The sequence below is a fragment of the Terrapene carolina genome, unplaced genomic scaffold, assembly GCF_002925995.2.
Source record: "Terrapene carolina triunguis isolate 2854851 unplaced genomic scaffold, T_m_triunguis-2.0 Scaffold95, whole genome shotgun sequence".
Classification (NCBI taxonomy): Eukaryota; Metazoa; Chordata; order Testudines; family Emydidae; genus Terrapene; species Terrapene triunguis.
Genome location: NW_020664446.1, coordinates 8,665,879 through 8,691,074, shown reverse-complemented (window position 1 = coordinate 8,691,074; position 25,196 = coordinate 8,665,879). Strand labels below are relative to the sequence as shown.

Sequence of the window (25,196 nt, the reverse complement as noted above, 5' to 3'; positions counted from 1 at the left end):
TGGATGTTTTTCTACATTTTCAAATATATTGATGTTTATTACAACAGTACAGTTGCTCACTTTATATTATTTTTATTAGAAATATTTGCACTGTAAAAATAAGAAATAGTATTTTTCAATTCACCTCATGCAAGTACAGTAACTCCTCACTTAACGTTGTAGTTATGTTCCTAAAAAATGCAACTTGAAGTGAAACTATGTTAAATGAATCCAATTTCCCCATAAGATTTAATGTAAATGCGGTTCCAAGGAAATTTTTTGGCGGCAGACAAAAGGCATTAGAAACTGTACAATACTGTACTGTACTGTGGAGGGGAGGTGCCCCTGGCTTACCCTAGGGCTCAGGGCTAGAGGTGCAGGGTCTGGGAGGGAGTTAGGGTGTGGGAGGGCGCTCAGGGTGGGGTGTGGGGTCTGGGAGGGAGTTAGGGTGCGGGAGGGCGCTCAGGGTGGGGGTGCAGGAGGAGGCTCAGGGCTGGGACAGGCAGGAGGTGCAGAGCACTTACCTGGGGCAGCTCCTGTTTGGTGAAGGGGGTGTGCAGGTGGCTCTGCACAGCGCAGCACCGCCCCCATGGCCACAATTCTGGGAGCTGCGATTCTGGGAGCTGCCCCCGCCCCCCGTCCCCGCAGGCAGGGCCACCTGGAACACAGGGGCTTTAGGGGCTGCAGGGCCCTGGGCTAAGAGGGCCCTGAGGCCCTGGCCTGCAGCTCTAAAGCCCCTTTCAGAATGCGGCCCTGCAAGCACGGGCCGGAGGACTCAGGAGGAGCAGGGGCAGCCGCGCAGCCAGCGGCCGGAGAGAAGCGGCGCTTTCCCCTTCAAAGTGCCGCTTCTCTCCAGCCGGCTTTGAAGGGGAAAGCACCACTTCTCTCTGGCCGCTGGCTGCATGGCTGCCCCTGCTTCTCCTGGGTCCTCCGGCCCGTGCTCGCAGGGCCGCATTCCGAAAGGGACTTTAGAGCTGCAGGCCAGGGCCTCGGGGGCCCCTTAGCCCAGGGCCCTGCAGCCCCTAAAGCCCCTGCGTTCCAGGTGCCCCTGCCTGCCGGGGGGGGCCTCCCTCCCTCCCTCCCAGAAAGTCCTAAGCACCCAAACAGCTGTTTGGCGGCGGGGGAAGCGCTGGGAGGGAGGGGGAGGAGGCGGAGAAGAGGAACTTGTGCAATGCTCCCTTTTAAAGTCAGCCAAACAACGTTATAAGGGAGCATTGCACAACTTTAAATGAGTATGTTCCCTAATGGAGCAGCTACATAACTTCCAAACAACGTTAAGCGGGAGGACGGTAAGTGAGGAGTTACTGTAGTGTAGTGCAATCTCTTTATTGTGAAAGTGTAACTTACAAATGTAGATTTTTTTTGTTACATAACTGCACTCAAAAACAAAACAATGTAAAACTTTAGAGCCTACTAGTCCACACAGTCTTAGCAATTGGCTGAACAAGAAGGAAGACAAACAAGTTTGTTTACATTTACAGGAGATAATGCTGCGTTCTTCTTATTTACAACGTCACCAGAAAGTGAGAACTGGTGTTTGCATGGCACTTTTGTAGCTGGTGTTGCAAGCAGGGCCGGCTCTAGGCACCAGCAAAACAAGCTGGTGCTTGGGGTGGCACATTTTTAGGGGCGACATGGCCGGCGCCAGAATGCCGCCCCTAAAAATGTGCCCCGGCCGCCCTAGCTCACCTCCGCTGCCGCTGCCACGGCGCGCGAAACAGCTGATTCGCGCGCTGCGGCGGCTCGGGGTCTCCCCCTCCCTCCCAGGCTCTCAAACCTGGGCGTTTCGCGCGCCGCTGCTCCCCCTCCCTCCCAGGCTTGAGGGCCTGGGGGGAGGAGGCAGGGCTGGGGATTTGGGGAAGGGGCGGAGTTGAGGCGGGGCCGGGGGTGAGGTAATTAAAAAACGGGGGGGAGGGGAGCGCGGCCAAAATTGTTTTTGCTTTGGGTGGCAAAAATCCTAGAGCCGGCCCTGGTTGCAAGGTATTTACGTGCCAGATATACTAAACATTCATATGCCCCTTCATGCTTCAGCCACCATTCCAGAGGACATGCTGATGATGCTCATTAAAAAAAATAATGTATTAATTAAATTTGTGACTGAACTCCTTGGGGGAGAACTGTATGTCTCCTGTTCTGTTTTACCCACATTCTGCCACATATTTCATGTTATAGCAGTCTTGGATGATGACCCAAGCACGTTGTTCGTTTTAAGAACACTTTCACAGAAGATTTGACAAAACGCAAAGAAGGTACCAATGTGAGATTTCTAAGGATAGCTACAGCACTCGACTCAAGGTTTAAGAATCTGAAGTGCCTTCCAAAATCTGAGGTGGATGAGGTGTGGAGCATGCTTTCAGAAGTCTTAAAAGAGCAACACTCCGATGCAGAAACTACAGAACCTAAACAACCAAAAAAAGAAAATCCATCTTCTGCTGGTGGCATCTGACTCAGATGATGAAAATGAACATGCATCGGTCCGCTCTGCTTTGAATCGTTATCGAGCAGAACCTGTCATCAGCATGGATGCATGTCCTCAGGAATGGTGGTTGAAGCATGAAGGGACATATGAATATTTAGCGCATCTGGCATGTAAATATCTTGCGATGCCAGCTGCAGCCATGAGAAGGCTTGTTCTCACTTTCAGGTGATATTGTAAACAAGAAGCGGGCAGCATTATCTCCTGCAAATTGTAACAAAACTTGTTTGTCTGAGCGATTGGCTGAAATAGGACTGAATGGACTTGTAGGTTCTAAAGTTTTACATTCAAAAATAAAACAATGCAGTTATTTTTTGTACATAATTGTACATCTTTCAATGAACATGTACATGTTCAACTTTCATTATAAAGAGACTGCACTACAGTACTTGTATTAGATGAATTGAAATATATTATTTCTTTTGTTTTTTACAGTGCATATATTTGTAATAAAAATAATTATAACGTGAGCACTGTACACTTTGTATTCTGTGTTGTAATTGAAATCAATATTTGAAAATGTAAAAACATCCAAAAATATTTAAATAAATGGTATTCTATTATTGTTTAATCACGCAATTAATTTTTTAATCGCTTGACAGCCGTACATATACTCAAAGACAGGGATTCCTTAAGTCTCCTAGCCACCTAAGACCCAGATATATTACAGAAGCCCAAAACTACTATACCGTAAGATTATCATCACTGCATGCTCTCTACAGCAGGGGTCTCAAACTCAAATGACGAGGGCTGCATGAGGACTAGTGCATTGGCCCGAGGGCCGCATCACTGACGCCTCCCCTTGCTGCCCCTGCCCCGCCCCCACTCCACCTCTTCCATGAGGCCCCGCCCCTGCCCCGTCTCTTCTCCACCTCCTCCTCCAAGCGGTTTTAATAAAATATATACACTCAGTAAAACCCCCCCACTGCACTGGGCTGCACCACCACTCCACCCCTGCTCTGCCTCTTCCAGGGGTGGCAGGTTTGTAGAAATGTTGGTGGTGCCCAGAACCTGCCCCCCCTCAACTCCACTCCCACCTGCCTAAGGCTCTGGGAGGGAGTTTGGATGGGGGAGGGGGTCTAGGGTGCAGACTCTGGGATGGAGTTTGTGTGCTGGGTGCAGGCTCCGGGCTGGGGCAGGGGGTGGGGGTGCAGGCTCTGGGATGGAGTTTGGGGATAGGAGGGGGTGCAGGGGTGAGGGTTGTGGGGCTGGGGATGAGGGGTTTGGGGCATTGGAAAGGCTCAGGACTAGGGCAGAAGGGCAGGGGAAGGGCAGTGCCTGGCCTTAGTGGAGGGAGGCACTAGGACCCTGCGGCAGCAGGTGATGCCAGAAGCCGGCAGAGCAGAGTGGAGTCAGCATGAGCTGCAGGCTCCGGGTGGTGAGGGGGCAGCAAGTGAGGCCAGGGGACACTCAGGGGAGGTGTGTGGGGGCGGCAGGCGGGGCCATGGGAGAGACCCGGCGCCAAACATTGGGGAGCAGCACCCGGGGAGCTTAGCTGCCACATAAAATAACTTGGGGTGGGGGTGAGGGGAGTTTGGCGGTGACAGGAAGTAACTGGGGGGGGGGGCACGCGGGGAGCTTGGCGGACCGCAGGGAAGAGCTCCGCGGGCCGCATGTTTGAGACCCCTGCTCTACAGCTTTTAAACCTTACCACTGAATAATCTGAGGGTAAGATGTACTCTTCTATTGGCTGAACCTTGCTGCAGATAAGAATCAGTAACTAGTTTCCACTTTATATGCAAGATATGACTCATCTCAAAGGGAAACAAAAATACTCACTCATTAAATAAAAACACACAAACACAAATATTTCCAACATGAATATTAAAGACAGGTAACTACAAATTAACTTTAATCTTTTGTAAATAAACAAAACAACACCACCCTGATATAAACTTCAGCGCAATAACTTTACGTAAGAAACCAAATCAAAGAACATTAGGAAGATAAAGGTCACTTGAGTATCAGAGTTATTTATTTGGGTACCAAATCCACCGTCTCCTTATCAAATCTCTGTGGTATTTTTGGACCCTTCACCCTTCCAGAATAAAGTAACGTACGTTCCTAGCTCAAATATTTTCATTATGCTTTTAACATTCAAATGCTTTCAGACATCAAAGAGGAACAAGACTATAATCCAGATATAGTCTAATTTCCTCAGCCCTGCAAAAATTGAGCTAGAGAAAAACAGTGTATTTAAATGCAAGGATTAGTAAATGTTTTCTTTTTTCAGCCAGTACTCCTGCCTGCACTTGAAAGCAACTCTGTTTAATTGCTGAATGGGTTAAAGTAAAGTTTAACCACATGCTAGACAGACTGCTGTTAGGAGGGTGGAGGGGAGAGAACCTGAGTCAGGGACCTAATAGTGGACAATTTTGAAAATTATAGTGTGTATCAATAATGGAGAGAACACTGAGATTCAAAAGGAATAATCTGTAGTAACAGAAAAAAATAGCAACTGTCGGCAACAAAGCTATTAGTACCAGGGCTTTTACCTTTGCCATAGCTAAGTCTGGAGGTAGTGACGTGACAAACTTAGACACAGCAAATAGAGTGTGATGAAAATCTACACTGGAAGTGAGCCTCTTCTCTCAGAAAACATTGCTTTGGAGCCCAGAAATATATATTTCCAGCATGAAACTCATTGTCCTATTCCCAGTAATATATATTGGGATGCAATGACAGCTGCTAATTGGTTTTTCTATATCTGTAGCTATCTAAAGGATACCCAGTTATATGTGTGTCATTGAATAAAAACACTACCTGAATGAGAAACCAGGAGCCCCTAAATAAACATGCATCAGTTTTCATTCCTCATGACAATTTACATGCCATTGATATTTAAAATAGGTATTCTCAATCCATGTGTCCTTTAACTTGCCCATCACTGCATCTTCCACCGTAGATGACGACAATATTAAAAAGTGGCCCATTGCTAGCTCAGCGTCAACTTCTAGGGGAACAGGCTCTCGTGAGTTCAGAAGGTTCTCACAGGAACTGAAAATACCACAGACAGGAGACGTACAAAGCCTGGTGGTAGCTACATATAGGAGGAGGGCCTCCTCAGAGTTTGCTTATGTGCACTAGTCCACAAGGCCATTCTCCAATGGTTCTTTCTCTAAAAGAAGAAAGCCATGGGCTTGCAGTTTCTAACATGCTGAGCCCTGATCTGCACTGACTAGGGAAACAGTTGAAACACTATTAGCACGTTTTCAGAAAAGACTGATTTTATTATGGTGGTAGCTTTCGTCCTAGGGGAGATGGGGAATACGGAGTGTAACTATGGACATAGCAGAACGGGGGTGATAAAGATTATGCCCTACAAAGGTGGAATAGTGGGCAATAAGGAAGGTTTGAGTAAAACCACAGGAAACCAGCCTGTGATTTACAGAACAAAGAAAATTAATTCTGTAGATGAACAGAGGGGAAGGAAACAAGGACAGTATGTACTGTGAGGCGGCCCTACAAGTGACCCAAGAAGGTGGGGGGATGTCATCTTTGTAGGTCTGGTCGTGACACAAACTTGGGCTGGAGTTTCCTAGATTAACCCTACCTCACCCCCATGAACTGACGGGAAGATGCAGCAACGAGCACTCGTCTGTACACTCAGTGTAACCTACCATGTGGGGTTTTCCACAGGACAGGAGCAGCTAGCCTAGAAGACTCTTTCTGCTCCAACTGACAAAAAACCAAGATTAATTTATAATGGAAACCCCAACACAACCTTAACTATAGCATCCTGACTGCAATGCTATAATCTGATCTGCGTGTGAACTAACTCCCATAGTCTCAATGGTATTTATCTTACTTTAACTCCTGTTACAAAAGGGTTGAGTCATATAGCAGAGCTAGCCAAGTAACAAAACTGCAGGGCTTGCTAAAACTCCGACTCAAGGATAAACAGGCTCTGTCCTAAAACAGGTTACGAGAGCGACACTCCACAGGAGCATTGTTAGCCAGACTTCAGATCCTCTAAACAATGGCATTTTCTTTATGCTGTAGAGAGTATTACAGTCCTGCCAAGAAAGTGGGGGGGGGGGGGGGGAGAAGCAAAGCACTGCCCTTCAGTTCATGGTAACATGTATTAACCAGTGCCCGAGAAACCAGATACCTTAGCAACCTCATGTAGGGACAATAACCCAATCAGATTTCAGTGTCAGGAGAAGAGGAACAGTATTTACTCTGCATACAGATTAGTTGCAAAACTGGGTCACTTCTTGCCTTTTTTTGGGGGGGGGGGGGGGGGGGGAGAAGAAGGCTTCTTTTTCAAATCTTTTAGAGTCTTTGCCTGGACTTTAAACCTACCTGGTGCAAGGTGGAAATCCCCAGCTGTCTGAGCTGATGAAATCACACCTGCATGTGTAATGTTAAAGCATGTTGCATTGACTGGGCTTTGTATTTCTTAGAATTCAGCTCATTAGCTACTTACCGGTTCTTCTCTAGTTCGTTGTGTGTAGACCTGGAAGACAAACAAAAATTTGGATTAGCTCCCTTCAACCTCACAGCACAGTAATCCAACTGCTGCAAGCCATAAACATTTCCAACAGTACAACTCAGCATAGAGTCAACCATTTGTATATATTAAAATATTCAGCCATAACTCTCCACTCTCTCTTGCTGTGAGACACCCTTCCCATGCTAGGTCTATATTTACCTGCTGTTCCAGGATGCATTACTGTAAATTTACATCAGATATTTAAAAACGTCCAAAATCCAGAATCGAAACAATGGTGAGAGCAGAGGACTGGGAGTCAGGAGCCCTGGGTTCAATTCCTGGCTTTGCCACTGACCCCATGTGTGATCACAGTTGAGTCACTTAACCTCTCTGTACCTCAGTTTGCCCATCTGTCAAATGAGAATATTGATACAACCTACCACACAGAGCTATAATAAGGCTTAATTCATGTACCTGAAATATTTTGAGATCTTCAGATGGAAGTTGCTCTGTAAAGCAACATTGGACAAGTCATCCAAAGGGTCACTAGCAACATCTATCCCACTTGCTGCCAGAGTCGAAAATTTGCCCAGCATTTGGGTATGTGGAGGTGGGATGTAAATACAGGGACAGGTGTAGAGGAATGCTTCCTCTACCATGCTTGCGAGCACTACAGGGTTGAGGCAGTGTCTGTGGGATTCGAATATGGTTCCCCAGCTCACCTCCAGTACATCTCACAACTGGGGATACCAGCACCCTCACAAGACTCACAGTAGAGCATCTGTACCCTAAAAAGGTACTTAGCCTCATACTTACATCACTAAAAACATCTGAAAATGTGTGTTCTTGTCTTTATACCTGTATACCAACAAGCACACCACTGCTATTCAAACAATAACTCATAGCTGGAAAATTAAAGTGACTAGAAACAAAACGGAAATCGACTAATCTATTTTCACTGTCTGTGTGTATGAGGACAATGTGAATAGACAAAGTTAGGTGATGGGTACACTAGAGACCTTACAGAGGCACAGCTGTACTGATGCAGCTGCGCTGCTGCAAGATCTCTCGTGTAGCCTTAGAAATCTCACGTCGATATAATTAAACCATCTCTAATGAGCGGCAATAACTAGGTCAGTGGGAGAAGCTCTCCTGCTGACATAGCGCTGTGCAAACTACCACTTATGCCTGCGAAACTTATGTTGCTCACGGGGGTGTTTTTTTCACGGCCTGACATATTAGTGTCTTTTCATCAGTGTTTATGATCTACTGTGTTATTAACAGCCCAGGTAATTTTATTTTAAAATATACAAATTTTAATTTAACATGTCCCTTTAATATAAGGTCATCTTAAAATAGGAGTAAATGAGCCAAGAGCTTAATAAAAAGGATCTATTTTCTGTAATTTGGCATCACATTTCTTCCGGAGCTCTGAGAAGATTATCCTCTATCCCCCATCTGGAGAATCCTGCAGAGAATTCTCCAGTTAGGGAACTGAATGAAGGTTCACAGCTCCAAGGGAAACCCTCTAGTAATTAGGCGCTTCCCAAAAAAGGAGGGAAAAGTGCTGAACAGGTGTTAGGAGTTCTATAAAGACCACAACTAAACCTGTAGACATTTGAGAAATAAAACAATTTTACAGAAACAAGCCCTGAAGATTAAAGCTTAACTAGCCACAGTTCAGAGCCTATAAATAGATGGACAAAATCTTTAAGGCATGTCAGTGGAATGTGTCTGATTTGGTATTGGACACTGGTCTCTCAGGCTGTATCTGCATTTCAATCTGGAGGCGTAAATTCCAGTTTGAGGAGATACACCTGCACTAACCTGACGAGCACATACTCATTTGCATTAGTGCAGCTACACTCTACTTTTAGCAGGCTGGCTTGTTCAATGCTAGCATGGGTACGTCTTCTCGAGCTGGGAATTACACCAGCCATAGGCGCCGACTCCATGGGTGCTCCAGGGCTGGAGCACTCACAGAGAAAAATTAGCAGGAGCTTAGCACCCACCGGCAGCCAGCTCCCCTGCCGCCTCCCCACCAGCAGCCCCTGACCACCTCTTCCCCATCCCTCCCAGCACCTCCTGCATGCTGCAAAACAGCTGTTCCGCGGTGTGCAGGAAGCACTGGGAGGGAGGGAGAGGAGCAGGGACAGGGCACGCTTTGGGGAGGGGGCGAAAAGAGGCGGGGAAGAGGCAGGGTGGAGTGGAGTGGGGGCGAGGCCTTGGGGGAAGGGGTAGAGTGGGGTGGGGCCAGGGGTGGAGCAGGGGTGGAAAGAGGCAGGGCAGGGGTGGAGTGAGGGCAGGGTATGGGGCGGAGCGGGGGTTGAGCAGCTCGAAGTGCAGACATACCTTTAAAGGCACAGTATACTAACACAGACTCCTAAAGCTAGACAAGCTCCCAAAGTAATTGTTTTAATTTCCCATCATGCAAATCCCTAAAAAGGGGTCACCCTCAAAGTGAAAGAAAAGAAGCAACTTTTTATTTTCCTGGTTAAATGAGCAACTAATGCTGGATCTTGAGTGTACATTTTTAATTTTATTTTTACATATATCTTCTGACAGCTGGTAAACCTGAACACTAAGGATCAGGTTTCAAAATGTGGCGTCCACTTGGCCATGTGTGACTGTAGATATGCAAGTCACCTGCATGTGTACGGTTAGTGCAAGTCTAAGTGGCAGCTGCCCATACTACTTAAACTTCTGCCTTGGAGGGGGTCTCTGTGCCAGCCCAATGTAGGCTGGCCTAGAGAGTAGCACTATTTAGGACAGACAAGGAGCTGACAGATTCATAATTACGTGGATACAGTGGCCCTAGCAGCTTCTGTAACTGACACAGAGGGCATAAGTCTGCCAATTACTTCATAGACTAGAGCAACTGCACTGCAGCCCTGTGCCCTGGCCCTAGGTAAGGGGGCTCTCACACCTTTTGAGTCCCCTGTACTTCACTTACATAAAGCCTGATTACTTGTTGGATGAGTGAGAGTGAAGTGGCTTGCACCCTTTTTTTTTTATGCAAGTGACAATTTAAACCAGCAAATCCCATCTGCTCATGCAACTGGACTGTAAATTCTATCATTTACACATCAAATGACAGTGCTCATTAACTATTTGCAAAAAACGGAACCTCCCAGAGACTGGGTCAAGGCCCCTTTAAAATCTGACCCCAAATTCTTTGGAACGTGTTATTAGTTTTATTTACTGTATGTTTCTGCAGGAGACTTTGCACTCTTCCTGGCTATTCCATTAACAGTTATAAAGCCAAAGATATGCAATGAATTGAATTCCTATATTATATTGAGCCAATTATCAAGGCCAGCACAGAAAGAACAAAGTTTGGCTCACTGCTGTGAACAAAATTAAAACAGCAGGTTCCCCCTATTCCTCTCACACAGGAGACTCTTTATTACCTATCTTCTTTCCAATGAACAACACAATTCTGAGGGGGTCACAGTCTTTTCATCAAGTCAGGAAATTTATGCTGTGACTTTTAACCATATCGCCTGCAAAAAACTTTCCCAGCACAGCTGAATTCGAACAAAAGAAGCTCAGCAAACATAAATGGATCCTGCCAAGTTGTTACCTGTGCTATTAGCACCAGCTAGATTTAAGCTAACTACAAACATTTTTCAAAAGTCTGATATCCTCGTTATCATTTAGACTCACTTGCATTTTTATATTTACTTAGCCTGGACAATGAAAATAGAAAAGGCAGTTTCTCTTCTCTTCTGTTTATAGTCAGTTTCACTTTCTGCATCTGGCATGATTTTTTCTATCTTTGGGTTGCAAACATTACAAAGATTTATTTGGATTTAAATAAGACACTGTTGTCATTGAAATGGAAAAAATAAAATTCATGACCATGTCTGTTAATATTATATTTTCTAACAACTTTAAAAAAAAATAACTACAAAAATCAACCACAAAATATTGGGTCTAAACTGACTGCTAGTTTTACTTAAACAAAAAAATCTTCATTTCTCTTCTGATTAATATCAACCAGAATCTGGACATAAACCAGGCTATCGATTGCTTTTTACTTTGACGGTTAAATATTCAGAATTATAGAACACCATCAACTTTCTGATCCAACAACATGGGTACAAGAGATACAAAATGTTGAGATTTTCAAGAGGATGGTAAGTTGTTGCAAGTAGTCCTAAAGTTACACCAATGAGATTAGACATATTTCTCTTGGATTTTTGTTTTACTTTGTATATTTGGCAGTACTTTGTATACAGTCAGTTTCACTGTTGTTGATGGTCTGTTGCACTTTGTGCCTCCTGCATTAGGACATCACTCTCTGCACTGAACTGAGGGAGCTCACATTCATGCTGCCACACAGGCTATGCCAGAGGGCGTTTACCAGTAGCTAAGCAAAGCTGAAACTGCAGAGGCAGGATCAGAGAGAGAAAGGGGAGGGCCCAAGCATGGTTGTTATTGTTTTTCTCAGCCTGTCCTATATTCCCCCCCTCAAAAAGACCTTTCTAAGCATCAGCAGGTTAGGAGAAAAAAAAAACATTAAAATTTAAAAATCCAGGACATCCTATTCAAAGTGGGCTCAATCAGAAAGGTGATTTGTTTTATACATTAATCATTTACTGAAAAAAAATTGGCAGTGTTCCTTTAAATTTAATAAACTGTCACATAAATGGAAGGACTGTTGTGATAATTGGGCTTACAAATTTACTCTGATTATGAGCTCAACGCTAAAAAGTATGTGAAAGTTCATAAAATGTCAAAATAACCTATAACAACAAATGTTAATGGCAAAAGGTACAAAAGGGAGACAGAATAACTGAATTAGTCTAAACAAAAAGGCCACATTGATATGATTCAAGGACTGTGTTGTATGCTTGTTAAAAATAGGAGGCATGGAGCTGGAAGTTAATAAGCCAAAATTGGTATGCCAGGTATTAGGTCTAATTGGTGAACAAAATAATAGGTTATTCCACCCATGACTCCCTTTTTGGGTATTTAAAAGAAAGATTTTGTGGGGAAAGAATGAAAGAACAAAACAAAGGCTGAAAGGACAGAAGCTACTGGAGCGAGCTTTACCTTCATGGCTGCCATCCCCCACCATATCCTGGCACCCCAGGACTTCATCTTCCTGATTCGGAGAGATCTGGTGGCCCAAATGGGCTAGAGAGAGTGTGACCCAGATGACATCGCCACCCCTACTGGCTCCAGCTGAATCCCAACCACCACCTGGGATGACAGTTATTACTGTACCATCTTTAATACAATCTAAGTGTGGACGAAACCATACTATTGAACATTACACCGATTGACTGTGAAATCCTTAAACATCAGATCTGTGACAATCGCTCCACCGCTAAGGGGACAGCTATACTGTCCCTGAAACCTAACCACCAGATAGTGATCAAACCAGAAGACAAAGGGGGAGCGCCACAGTAGTCCTCATCCATTATGACTATGTTAACGAGGCCAACCGACAACTCTCTGACACCACCTACTATGAAGAACTCAAAGAAGACCCCACCCCACAATTTACCCAGGAATTTAAGGATATCATCAAATCCTTCCCTAAACAACTTCAAGAGAAATGCAACAAACTCATCCTTCACAAACCCACCCCAGGACCTTCTACATGTTTCAAGATATACAAACAAGGGAACCCAGGCAGACCCATCATAAGGAATATAGGGTCTCATAGAAACCATCCTCAAACCACTCAACACACGAAGGGACAGCTTCCTCCAAGATACAAGTGACTTCTTCAACAAATTCCGCAACACCAACAACCTCCCGCAGACCACCATCTTTGCCACTATGGATGTCACCTCCCTACACACCAACATCACTAACAATGATAGCATAGCTGCCTGCCTCAAATATTACAAGACAGTGGACAACCCAGTGGACAGATATCCACCGCAAATACATCGCCAAACTCATCCATAACAATTTTACATTAAACAAAAACACATTGTCCAAATCATGGGAACAGACATGACTACTAGGGTGGCTCCCCAAATATGCCAACCTCTTCATGTATGCAGTGTTGTTGTAGCCGTGTTGGTCCCAGGATATGGAAAAAGTACAAAAAGAGTACCACAGTTAAATACAAGACACTGGATTTATAACTTCTCCTTTCCCCAAAAAGGACAGTTATTACCATCTTTGATACCATCTACAACAGGGTTTTTTCCCCTAACTAAAATTGTCTACAGCTAAAGGAAAACACGATGTTGTTAAAATGAAAGTCTTATTTAATACTTAACATTTCAAATGCTTTAACTGTTTTTCCTTCTTTTCTGTGTCTTTAATTAAAGGTTAAAAGGATTTTTAAATGGTGTTTGCGCCATAGTACTAAGCAGGCTGAGGTCTCTGTATACCAAACCCCAGACCTAGTTTAATAAAGTTTAATGTTGGACAGTGACTGGGTTATGTTAACACCTTTAGCCTATATATTCCATCAAATTAATACAACAGGACCCGATTTAAGATATTTTGGAAACAACTCATGAAGAGATCAGGAGTTATCTTTAAAAGATTAAAGCACGAGAAGTTCAGGAAACTATATGACAGAAATAATGGAGCAGTTAGCCAGTTCCCCACAATGTTTGTTTTTAATATGAAACCTGAAATGGAGACTGAAATAAGAGCTTCCCAAAGCCTTCATCACATAGATTTCTACAGCTGTATGCAAAAAATAATAAAGCATTATGTCCATATAGAAAACATGCAAAACAAGGACTATAATAATCCACTATAGTTTAATACACAATAAGCTATTACACTCCTATAAACAACTTTGTCATCCTAGTCCTTTTCTAATAATGTGTTATTGAAATATTAAGCTACACCAAACTAAGAGTGAGACACAGTAAATAATACATCTGCTTAGCCCAGTTTTTTTATTTAAATAAAATATGTTTTCTCATGGCATATGAAATTAACCTGGAAAAATAAATGCCCATAATCAATGCCCAGTTCTAATTAACTCTCTTCAAATCAGCAGTCTCATGAATGCCTAAGGTTAACACCAACAGACAAGGTGGGTGAGGTAATATCTTTTATTGGACCAACTTCTGTTGGTGAAAGAGACAAGCTTTCGACACCCACCGATGTACAGCAAGAAATGCTTGACAGGATAGCAGCTTTATTGCTTTCCTGGGAATTCATTACAAATCATGGGGATTTCTTTATACATGTTGCATCTCCATTTGAACAGCATCACAACCCAACCTCTCACAGGAGCAGAAATTGCAGTAATGGCTGCAATCCTCTGAGTATAATAGTTTCAACAAAATACATGAATGCAAAATACTAGTCCTTCTGGGGCAAAAAGTCACTTCTAATACACAAACTGAAGAATTGGGTTGTATGTAGTGAACAAAGCAAGGTTAGGGTAGAGAAGATAGAATTTACCCACAGACCCAATCCACAGGCAGGCTATGTGGCTGTGACAGAGATTATCCCATGGAATAGCTGACTCTCCTATGGGGGAATTTAGGGCTCTGAATCTGTATAAGCATGGACCTTCAACCTAGACCACTCTGCTGTGGCAAGGAGACTACCTCCACAGCTTATGGGGGGTGTAAAGGCTCACTGTGCCACCACTCTACCCTAAGCCCCACACACAGCTCTGCCATGAGGTTTTACAAAGAGCTTTCCGCTGTGCCTTCACAGTAGAGGGAATTTCATCCTCAGGGAGCAATTTTGGGCTGTTAGTAGAAATAAAGTATATAGCTCAGCTTTGCAAAATTAGCATTATTATTTGTATGACTGTAGCACTTGAGAACACAGTCATGGTCCAGGACCAGATGTGCTAGGTGCTGTACAAACACAAAAGATGGTCCTTGCCCAGCAACCCCGACAAAAATCTACTCATCCCTCCCTTCACCATGAGGAGGCTTATAATGAAAGATATTTTTCTAGCCCATAATATAGTTACCTTGACTGAGTTTAGGAAATCCCATAATATAATATTGATAGATACTGGAACTGCCTGTATACCCTATCTGTCTTGCCAGTGACCTGTCATTCTGGCCACATCACCCTCTCCCCTTCATGTCCCTCCACTGGCTGCCCCTTCTCTAGAACATCAAATATAAGATTCTCGTTATTAGTTTCACAGCCCTTCACAACTTACCCCCCAAATGCTTATCCCTTCTGGTATTCTACTGCGCCACCCCTTGGCTCTGCCAACTACTGTAACCTTTGATCACCTGTCCATCTACTCCTCCAACACACACCCTGCCATGCTACCCTGTGAGCATGGATCATCCTCTCAGAACTAGTACATCAAATGCTGACCCCTTCTCCTTCAGATCTCTCCTCAAACTTACTTCTGCTGGAAAGGTGCCAACTGACAGTGGCTAGGCAGATGGAAAGTTGGAATGTTCAATGGTTGTTTTATTGTCTCTATTTATTTTTATTAATTGATCCAGAGCAGGGCCGGCTCCAGCATTTCTGCCGCCCCCGAATTGCAGCAGGTGCCGCCCCTCTCCTTTGGCTGCCCCAAGCACCTGCTTGTTAAGCTGGTGCCTGGAGCCGGCCCTGATCCAGAGTCACCTAGTTGCGTACATAGGTCCTGAACTAATGCCCAGTGAAGTCAATGAGAGTCTTTCCATTGGCTTCCAAAGGCAGTGGATCAAACTCATAACTAGTCTATGAAAACATAGGCCTGATCCAAAGTCCATTACAGTCAAAAGAAGGGTTCCTATTAACTTCAGCAGGTTCGGGATCAGGCCCTGTGCACTTTCTATGAATGTTACCCTCATCTTCCATCCCCCTTTCCTTCCAACAGCTAAGATGCAGTGAGTTTGTCTAGAAGCAGTTCATTAATATAGTGTGTTAGCCCTCTTACGATAAAATGCTTGGTGCAGTATGTGGGGGATGTAAGAGAGCCTGCTGGCTAGATGATCCATGAAGACACACTGCATGTCCTCACAAATTCCATGTTTTATATAGATAGGACTTTTAACTCTCTCTTACCATTTATTGTTTGTATAGCAGTAGTGCCTAGAGGCCATAATCAGGGAAATTTAGAGCCCTGTTGCGCTAGGCTCTGTGCACAGATAAAACAAGAGCCACCCTTGCCCTTAGGAGCTTGCAATCTAAGTATCTTCCTTGGACATACAGAGAGAGTGCAACCAAGCAACCATGACTTTGAAAACTGATCTAATATTTTGTGCCATAAACTAGCAATCGTGGGAATGAGTGACAGGGACTGCATCACTTAATGATTACCTGTTCTGTTCGATCCCTCTGGGACACCTGGTATTGGTCACTGTCGGAAGACAGGACACTGGGCTAGATGGACCTTTGGTCTGACCCAGTATGGCCGTTCTTATGACTATCTGTTACCATGGATTTGTACATCATCTAGCACAATGGGGCCCGGATCTTGGCTAGGGCCTTTAGGTGCTACAGTAATGCAAATCATAGTAATAGTACAGCCTGTGCATGAAACAACCAAATCTTTGGTTAAGCTGGAGAAGTTCATGACTGGGAGTTTCAAAGGAGCTTCAGGGAGTTAGCTGCCCAATTCCTACTGAATTTCTATGAGATTTGTGGGCCTAAACGTTCTTTGGGAAAAAACCACAGTCCAAAGTCACAAATGCCACATACTACAGTCCCAGCTCAACTTCATTTATCAGTGAACCCAAACACCTCCTGGTGGGTAGCGCAACAGCCATAGGTTCTTTTCTTATTCAGCATTTTTGTCCAACATTATTTTCCAATCCCCTCAGATGTGCTGGCCTTGGTATCTGAAGAAAACGTTTTTCTACAAGGGACTAAACTGAGAAGGCAGAATAGGCTAAGGTTTACATCCCCACTGACGTCACTGGAGTTGCACCAGATTAATGTGGCCCCAAGTTCTGGCTGGTTCCTTTGTTACTCTTAGACTGACATCTGAATCCTTCCAAGGCTGTGATCAAAGCCTTTTTCCCAGGACCAAATGAGTCCCCTTCCAGAGTTCACATTCTCAGTCTCCAACAGGGAAGCAGAGCAGGGGACACAGAGTCACTGGCATCTGTTACCGTTTACTCATACTTGCAAAAGAAGCAATGGCCATGCAGATGGTCTCAGTTACTAATCAGGGGAAGGGCAGACAATGGGGAAGAGACCCTCAATAGAGAGCAGGATAGCAAAGTCTTCAGACAGACACTTTAAACAGTGTCCTACTGGGACAAAGCGTCCCACAAATCACAGCCAGGAACTCCACTGACTTTACTTTAAAAGGCCCGTAGTAATATTGGATCCCAGCTTTATAGAATGAAAGGATATTTTCAAGCCCCATTTTTAGCACAGAAGCCAGGGTATCCCAAGGGGTCACAGGCCAAAGCTGCAGCGATGCTGGCACCATCTTATACTCAGCTCTAACAGGAGAGAATGGTATGTACGGCAATGTAACCAATCCATTACAAACTTACACACTGGGATGCAGGGCTCCATATAAAGGGTGCTGATCCTAGAATCTTGCCCTCAATATCTGTAGAAGAGTCACTCCATTCCACCCGGGGAAAGGGCAGGATTTGGCCATACAGAACCAGAACATAAGATCATAAGAACTGTCATGCTGGGTCAGTCCAACAGTCCAGCTAGCTCATTATCCTGCCTCTGACAGTGGCTAGTACAGAGCATCAGGCGGCATATACAGAACAGGGCAGTTAGAGTGATCGCCCCCATCTTCCACTCCCAGCTTCTGGCTGGCTTAGGGTCACCCCGAGCGTGGGGTTTGCATCCCTGACCATCTTGGCTAAAGTCATAACAGCGATTATAGGAAAATCTGGATTTATCGCATAGCCCTGGGATGATGCATGCTTCGGTGCTCTGGGGGCGGGGGGGGGGGGGGGGGTTGGGAACTCGGGGCGCAAGAGCAATAAGGGGCTAGAACATGTCCAGTGAAAACAGAAACTACAAAGTTTGGGCAGCAAAGCTCTTGAAGTCTCAATTGAGCATGTGTGAACTAAAACTTTAAGTCTTATAAATTTGCCAGATTTGAACAGATTTTCACAGGAACAGGAAAAGATATCTCCAACATTAAGGCCATACCCTGACTAATTTCAAGTCCATGCTGCAAAGCATGGGGGCATTAGAGCTTCTCAAAAAATGGTCCTAAGAAAATAAAAAAAAAAAAAAGGGGGGGGGGGGGACAACATTTTTCTTTAGCCTTATTCTTGGAAACCGCTGAACCGTTTGGCTGAAACTTTCAAGAAAAATTCAGCTTGACACAGACAACCAGTACAAACAATTTTATTTCAAATAGTTAAAGTTTAGCAAAGTTATATGTAACTGAAAACAAGGTCTTAGAATGGGAAGTATCAGGCAACCTTAAAATAGGCAGTGCTACTAGCCTCACCTACAATATATTGAGAAGAGGTCAAGACATCTCTGTCGTCCTCCACTCCAATGGTCAATATTAGAGATAAACATCTCTCCTGCACAGAACGTTCCTAACATTGTCACAGGCTCCCTTTCCGGATCTCTACTGGGAGCCTCCTACAGAAGGATGAGATCAGCTTGTGTAAGTGTACACTACACTAATCACACATCCAAACTTCACTATATGATAATCAGAGAGATTAAAAACAAGCAAACCAAAACAAGTCTAGAAATAGGTAGCAAAAGGAAGTCTTTAGCCAGGGGTGTATAGTGCGTAAGTCACTTCTGAAAATGGGACTAGTACTTCTGAAAATTTTACCAATTGTCCTCGTTTTCTAGATGGCAGGATCTGTAAATGTTAAATGACTTGCCTAAGGTCTTACAACAAGTTAGTGGCAGGGTCAGGAATGGAACTCAAGACTCTTGAATCCCAGCCCTGTGCCCTACACCATGCTTCTTCCCACGTGACATTACTTTTTAGTAAGAGGGTCACGTCCAGAAATAGCCTCAGAAACGTCCACTGCAATGAAAAACTCTGTTGAGAAAAACATATTTCACCATGCTCAAACTGTGAGAACTGCTTCTTACCTTGGGAAGTTCCCCCAAATGAGGGCGGTTTCCCTTGAGAGAGAGCTGGAAATGGGGCTATTTGATTCAAAATGCCACTTGGTTAAAAACAACTTTGTTTGAAGAGAAAATGATTGTACTTACAAAGTTCCAATTAGACAAGATTTTTTACATTTCTGCTCAGAACTGTGAGCTGCCTGTCTCATTGGAACAATTTAGCCATTATATTATCTACAACTCTAGATCTCAGAGCACATCACAAAGAAGGATACCTATCATCATCCTCACTTTACAGTTGGGGAAACAAAAGCACAGATGTGCTTAAAGTCACAGGACAATGACAAAGTCAGGAATAGAACCCAGGTCTTCTGACTTCTAGGCCTGAGCACTATCTACAGGAGTGTAGTATCTCAGCACTTAGGAGACCTATAGAAAATAAAGGCAAAGAAACAGACAGGTATATTCTGCTTTCAGTTACTTCTGATTTAAAATGGCATAACAGAGGAATCTGGCCTAGCTTTATTTTTAAAAAAAAAAAAAAGGGAGGGGTGGGGTGGGGAGAATCTTACAGAGCAACTTTAATCAATGTAGCAGAAAGAGCAACATTTTAAAACTCAGTCCATGCCAGCTTTGTAAGAAGAAAGCATGATACAAACAACAGATTAAGATCATGTTTAAAATCATCCAGATTAATTCAACCTAGACTGGTAAAACAACAGAGTACTGAAACAAAATATCTATGAAAATCAAACTAGGACCAAAGAATGGATGTATAGTAGAAAACACAGAAATAAGAGTTGGGAAAATATCCAGAGGGATGGAAAATGCATGACTGTTCCCTACAAGATCAACAGGACAGTGTCTCAAGATCTGGGCAAAGGCCAGCCACATGCACAGCCCTGAAGACCCACAGTTTCCAATCAAGAGAGAGTCCAAAATAGTCAACAACAAAAATACAAATCGTATCATTGTTGGCTCAAAGGCGGCGAGAAGGAGGAGACACGTTTCCCAGAAAGAGAAAAAAAAGAAGCCAGTCTTTGAATTCAGGCACAAGTTTGTCAGGAGGGCCTGGTAGATAATGAACAGTGGCAACTCCAAAAAACAAGACAATTAACTCAGCAGCTTGATATGAAAAAACGGACTGGAAGCTCTGGCCAGCAAAGAATCAGATCTTAAAGCTCAACCAGGAGCCAAAGGTAAAGCAAGTACACTCGCTTCTCTTCACTGCCTTCAATAACGAGGAAAAGGATAAAACCACTAAGAGTCAGGGCAGCCAGTGGAGCCAACTCTAGAGGTATCAACCAAGTCTCTTCTAAAGCAAAGGTTTAAACTTTAGAGACAGCAAGACTGTGAGTTAACACAAACTCGAGCTGTGGACAAAGCACTCCAGACAGAAGTAGACACGGCAGGGGTGAAATGAGGGCGAGACAAAAAACTGACGAACAAGGAATACTAATTAAAACTAGGGAATCAACTGTGTGCTGTACATAATATACACTTATTTGTGGAAACATGAGAAAACAGACAAAGGGGAATTCAGAAACTAACAACATAGGCTAGCCAAAATACCAGTTCCATTGTCCCACAGCATTAATTCTTCACAGCAGCAGGGGCTTGACGTCAAAATGCCATGAAGCTAACGAACACTTACTGAAATCCACCATTGCTCTAGCACAGGGGTGGGCAAACCCGAGGGCCACATCTAGGTATGGAAATTGTATGGCAGGCCATGAATGCTCACAAAATTGGGGGTTGGCGTGCAGGGGGGATGAGGTCTCTGGTTGGGGGTGCGGGCTCTGGGGTGGAGCTGGGGATGAGGGGTTGAGGGTGCAGGAGGGTGCTCCGGGCTGGGACTGAGGGGTTCAGAGGGCAGGAGGGGGATCAGGGCTGCGGCAGGGGGTCGGGGCATTGGAGGGGATCAGCAGTGCAGGCTCTGGGGGGGTGCTTACCTCAAGCAGCTCCCAGAGGCAGCGGCATGTCCCACCTCCAGCTCCTACACAGAGGTGCAGCCAGGTGGCTCTGCGCACTGCCCCGTCCGCAGGTGCCACCCCTGCAGCTCCCATTGGCCGTGGTTCCCAGCCAATGGGAGCTGCGGGGGCGGCAGTTGGGGCAGGGGCAGCAGGCAGAGCCCCCTGGCTGCCTCTATGTGTAGGAGCCGGAGGGGGGACATGCTGCTGCTTCTGGGAGCCACACAGAGCTCGGGAGCCGCATTAAAACGTCTGGAGGACCGGATGCAGCCCCTGGGCCGTAGTTTGCCCACCCCTGCTCTAGCACCAGTGCAGCTTCCCCAGTGTAAGCAATGTAGATTGGCCACTAGTGGTTTTAACATGCTCCTCTAACCATGAGCAGGGCTAGAGAACATGGTGCTAAGAATGCCTGAGTCTTGTCTGCTAACAATTTTGCTACGGCACCTGCTGCGTGGTGCCACTTCTAGAGTAAGCACGGGATGTTTTGCTAAAATGACCAACATACCTAAGTTCCTAGTGGGTTAATGGACCTTTGGCCATAGAGAAGAATAATTTATAGAAGGTAGGTACAGCAGTATAAATTATATACACAAACCAAACATATGAGCCTGATTCTTATTTACATTAGGGCCCCTTTATACCACATCAACAGCGTACAGGAGCCTTAAATGATATTACACCCACTTAAGTGCCTTAGTATAAATGACAATTAGGCACAGAGTCAATGATATCCCTGCTGTGTTACTGCACAGTAGTGTTTTTCCTATGCTGCTGGTAACAGTGTGCATCAGCTTCTGAGGGCTCCTGAACCGCAGGGTAAAGCACTAAATTCGTGAGATTCATTCCTGGTGTCACTCTGTTCAAACCAATGGAATTACAGCAAGGAAGAATTTGGCCCATTGCGTGTTTGGAACAGCTCATCTATTGTACAGGCTGTGTACACTTATGGTGCTATATTAATAATAAAGCACAACCAGGAGAGCGCTCATTGAAACTCTGCAGGATTCTCCCACGTGGTGGGTTGTAAAATGAACAAGATGTTATAGGATATCACAGGAGTCTCGCAATTGGAAACCCTACTAAATCCAGCCTAATCTCACCTATAAAGGTCTATTTACTTTTTCTGTACTGTGATTTACATTCCTGAATGACTTTTACTGGGCCTTCCCTCATTTTATGTATTTTTCCCATTTACATGACAATTGTAGATAATAGAATGACAACACTAAACTCTGCTCAAAACAAATCGCGTATGAGACCTTGTCTATACTGGGAATTAACTCCAATGTCAGCGATCAGGCACTTGTGCAAATCCCAAGTGTTGCTTTCCTTGTCTACAACTTGCATCAGCGGAACTTACCCTGGTTTCAAGCACTCTAGCAATGTAAATGTCTATACCTGCAGTTTGTATTGATGGCAAGCACATGAAATGAGGGCAAATCACCAGGTAGACAAGGCTCAAAGACCAGATTCTGAAGACACTCACACTTGTTAATCCATTGAGATCAGCCACCAAAATCCCTAGTGTAACTCTGTCAAAGCCAATGGTATTACAGGAAGGACATTTGGCCCATTGTGCATTTGGCACATTTACCTACTGTACAGAGATATGTACACTAGTGGTGCTATATTACTGTATTATAGGGCAAAACATTTTCTGGAGGACACCCACACTCCTGTACTAACATGCAGTTGGTTCCACCAGAGAGTGAATTCACCTCCAATACTGAAAACTTAGATTTTCTCTCCTTGATCATGGCAGAATCAGAGGCGAAATTTACACCAGTCTGGCCAAGCTGAACTACATTAGGGAAACGGGAGGGTGGGGAAAATCAACAACCCATTCTCGGAATAGAAGATTCAAAATAATATGCTCAAAGAAAAGCCCTTGTAAACATTTGCCTGTGCTCTTTAGAGCCTACCATATTGTCTTAGAAGCCTTAAATAGAAGGGTGCTTTCCCTAACAGTTTCGTCCTTTTCTATTTGGCAAATCATGATTTTCTTCCCTGATCCTGCAAAGGGATCTGTTTGTAGTGGGAAACCAGAATATCCACCTGGCTCCCATTTGCAGGATCAGCTTCTTTGTTTCTAACAGAGCTTGGAAATTAAGGGGACCACATGAAGGTTGTGAGACAACAGAAAAAGTGAGCTCCCATGACAGTGGTCTCAGATCCTCTCCTTGTACATGGTCAGAGTCAAGTAGTACAACAAACTCATTCCAGGTCATAAGCAGAACAGATAAGAACATGAAAACAGCCATACTTGGTCAGACCAGTATCTTCTCTTCCGACAGTGGCCAATGCCAGGTGCCCCAGAGGGAATGAACAGAACAGGTAGTCATCAAGTGATCCATTCCTTGTCACCCATTCCCAGCTTATGGTAAACTGAGGCTAGGGACACCATCCCTACCCATCCTGACTAATAGCCATTGATGGACCTATCCTCCATGAATTTATCTAGTTCTTTTTTGAACCCTATTATAGTCTTGGCCTTCACAACATCCTCTGGCAAGGAGTTCCACAGATTGACTGTGTGTTGTGTGAAAAAATCAGGGTGGATAAAAATCAATGATGAAAAAAAAAATCAGATTTTTTTTATTTAAATCGGGTGTTTTTGATAAAATGCTTTTTGAGGAAAAAAACCTATCTAAAGATAGTTTTAATTAAGATACATTATAGCTCAAAGATATCTCATCATGGAATAGGGATTATAAATTCTAATTCTATAGTATGAGACAATATACTCATGTAATGTTTAAGGAAAGTTTTGTAAATGATTTCCAATAGTTCATGGATTAGGGACCCAATCCTATGCGGTTCCAGGGGCTTCTGCATAGATTATTTAGGTTAATCTTTCTATCTACTCAATGGGTCTCAGTGCTCAGTCTAGAAGATACCATCAGAGATGCTTAGTTTTGCAGTTCTCAAACTGTGGATTTGTGTCTCCAGAGAAAACTTGCTTGTTAACAGCAAAAATGTTTTTAAATAAAATACTATATAGAGGTGAGAAACAAACAGTTAAATAAAACAATTTAAATGTCTGTCTGGTGATGTTCTCCTCCTAATACAGCATGGAAAGAAAATCCTCCAAATATTAATGATTAACCTGTTGAACTGGAGATATTTATGAAGTCATTGGGAAGTGAACTATCTGCTTCAATAACCTTTGGTAAATGAAATAACCAAACAATTATTCATTTTCTGATATAGCTGTAAAACTAATCTGAAAAGTTTTCAAAATAAATCACTTTAAAAATGTTTAGTGTGTACCTTCTAAAAATGAAACCTACATCTATCGGCGAGTTGTGAAGAATATGTATTGAGGATTTAAATCAAATCCACCCTGGAAAAAATATTTCCTTTTGTTTGTTTTAAACCTGCGGCCTATTAATTTCATTTGGTGACCCCTAGTTCTTGTGTTATGAGAAGGAGTAAATAACACTTCCTTATTTACTTTCTCCACACCAGTCATGATTTTATAGACCTCTATCATATCCCCCCTTAGTCGTCTCTTTTCCAAGCTGAAAAGTCCCAATCTTTTTAATCTCTCCTCATACAGAAACCTAATCATTTTTGTTGCCCTTTTCTGAACTTTTTCCAATTTCAATATACAGTAACTCCTTGCTTAACGTTGTAGTTATGTTCCTGAAAAATGCGACTTTAAGCAAAACGATGTTAAGCGAATCCAATTTCCCCGTAATAATTAATGTAAATAGGGGGGGTTAGGTTCCAGGGAAATTTTTTTCACCAGACAAAAGTATATATATATATAGAGAGAGAGAGAGAGAGAGAGGTGGTGAAGTCAGAGGGTGGAAAAGGGTGGGATATTTTCCAGGGAATGCCTTACTACTAAATGATGAACTAGAACAGCTGAGCCCTCAAGGGTTAACACATTGTTATTAATGTAGCCTCACACTCTACAAGGCAGCAGGAACGGAGGGAGGGGACAGCATGGCAGACAGAGACACACACCCTGTGTGAGAGAGAGAAAGAGAGAGAGAGAGATGTGCATTGCCCCTTTAAGTACGCTGACCCCACTCTAAGTACACTGCCTTTTAAAGTAGATCAGCAAGTTGAGACAGCAGCTGCTGTGAGCAGGCTCCCTCTGTCCTGAGCCCTGTCATGTGCCCCCCTCCCCCCCGCTCTACGGAGATGGGGTAAGTGGGATGCAGGAGCAGGGGGACAACCTGACATTAGCCCCCCTCACTCCCCTCCGCCGCACAGCAAGCAGGAGGCTCCGGGGAGCAGCTCCACGGCAGAGGGCAGGAGCAGCACATGGCAGTGGGGGAGGGACAGCTGAACTACCCGGCAACTGATAGCCTGCTGGGTGGCTGCTGCACAGGGAATTTAGGGGAGCGGGGAGCTGATAGGGGGACTGCCGGTCCACCCTGGTTCCAAGCCCCCACCAGCTAGC

The 25,196-nt window shown here is 44.2% G+C and overlaps 1 protein-coding gene across 2 annotated transcripts in view; it reads right to left on the bottom strand.

Moving 5' to 3' along the window:
• Positions 1 to 25,196, bottom strand: part of MXI1 (MAX interactor 1, dimerization protein) — an 84,203-nt gene that overhangs the window by 35,209 nt on the left and 23,798 nt on the right. For both annotated transcript variants that reach the window (XM_024204644.3, XM_024204646.3), the window contains one exon: positions 6,885 to 6,914. In XM_024204644.3, coding sequence (XP_024060412.2) covers positions 6,885 to 6,914 — 30 coding nt within the window. The remainder of the gene's footprint in view (positions 1 to 6,884; positions 6,915 to 25,196) is intronic.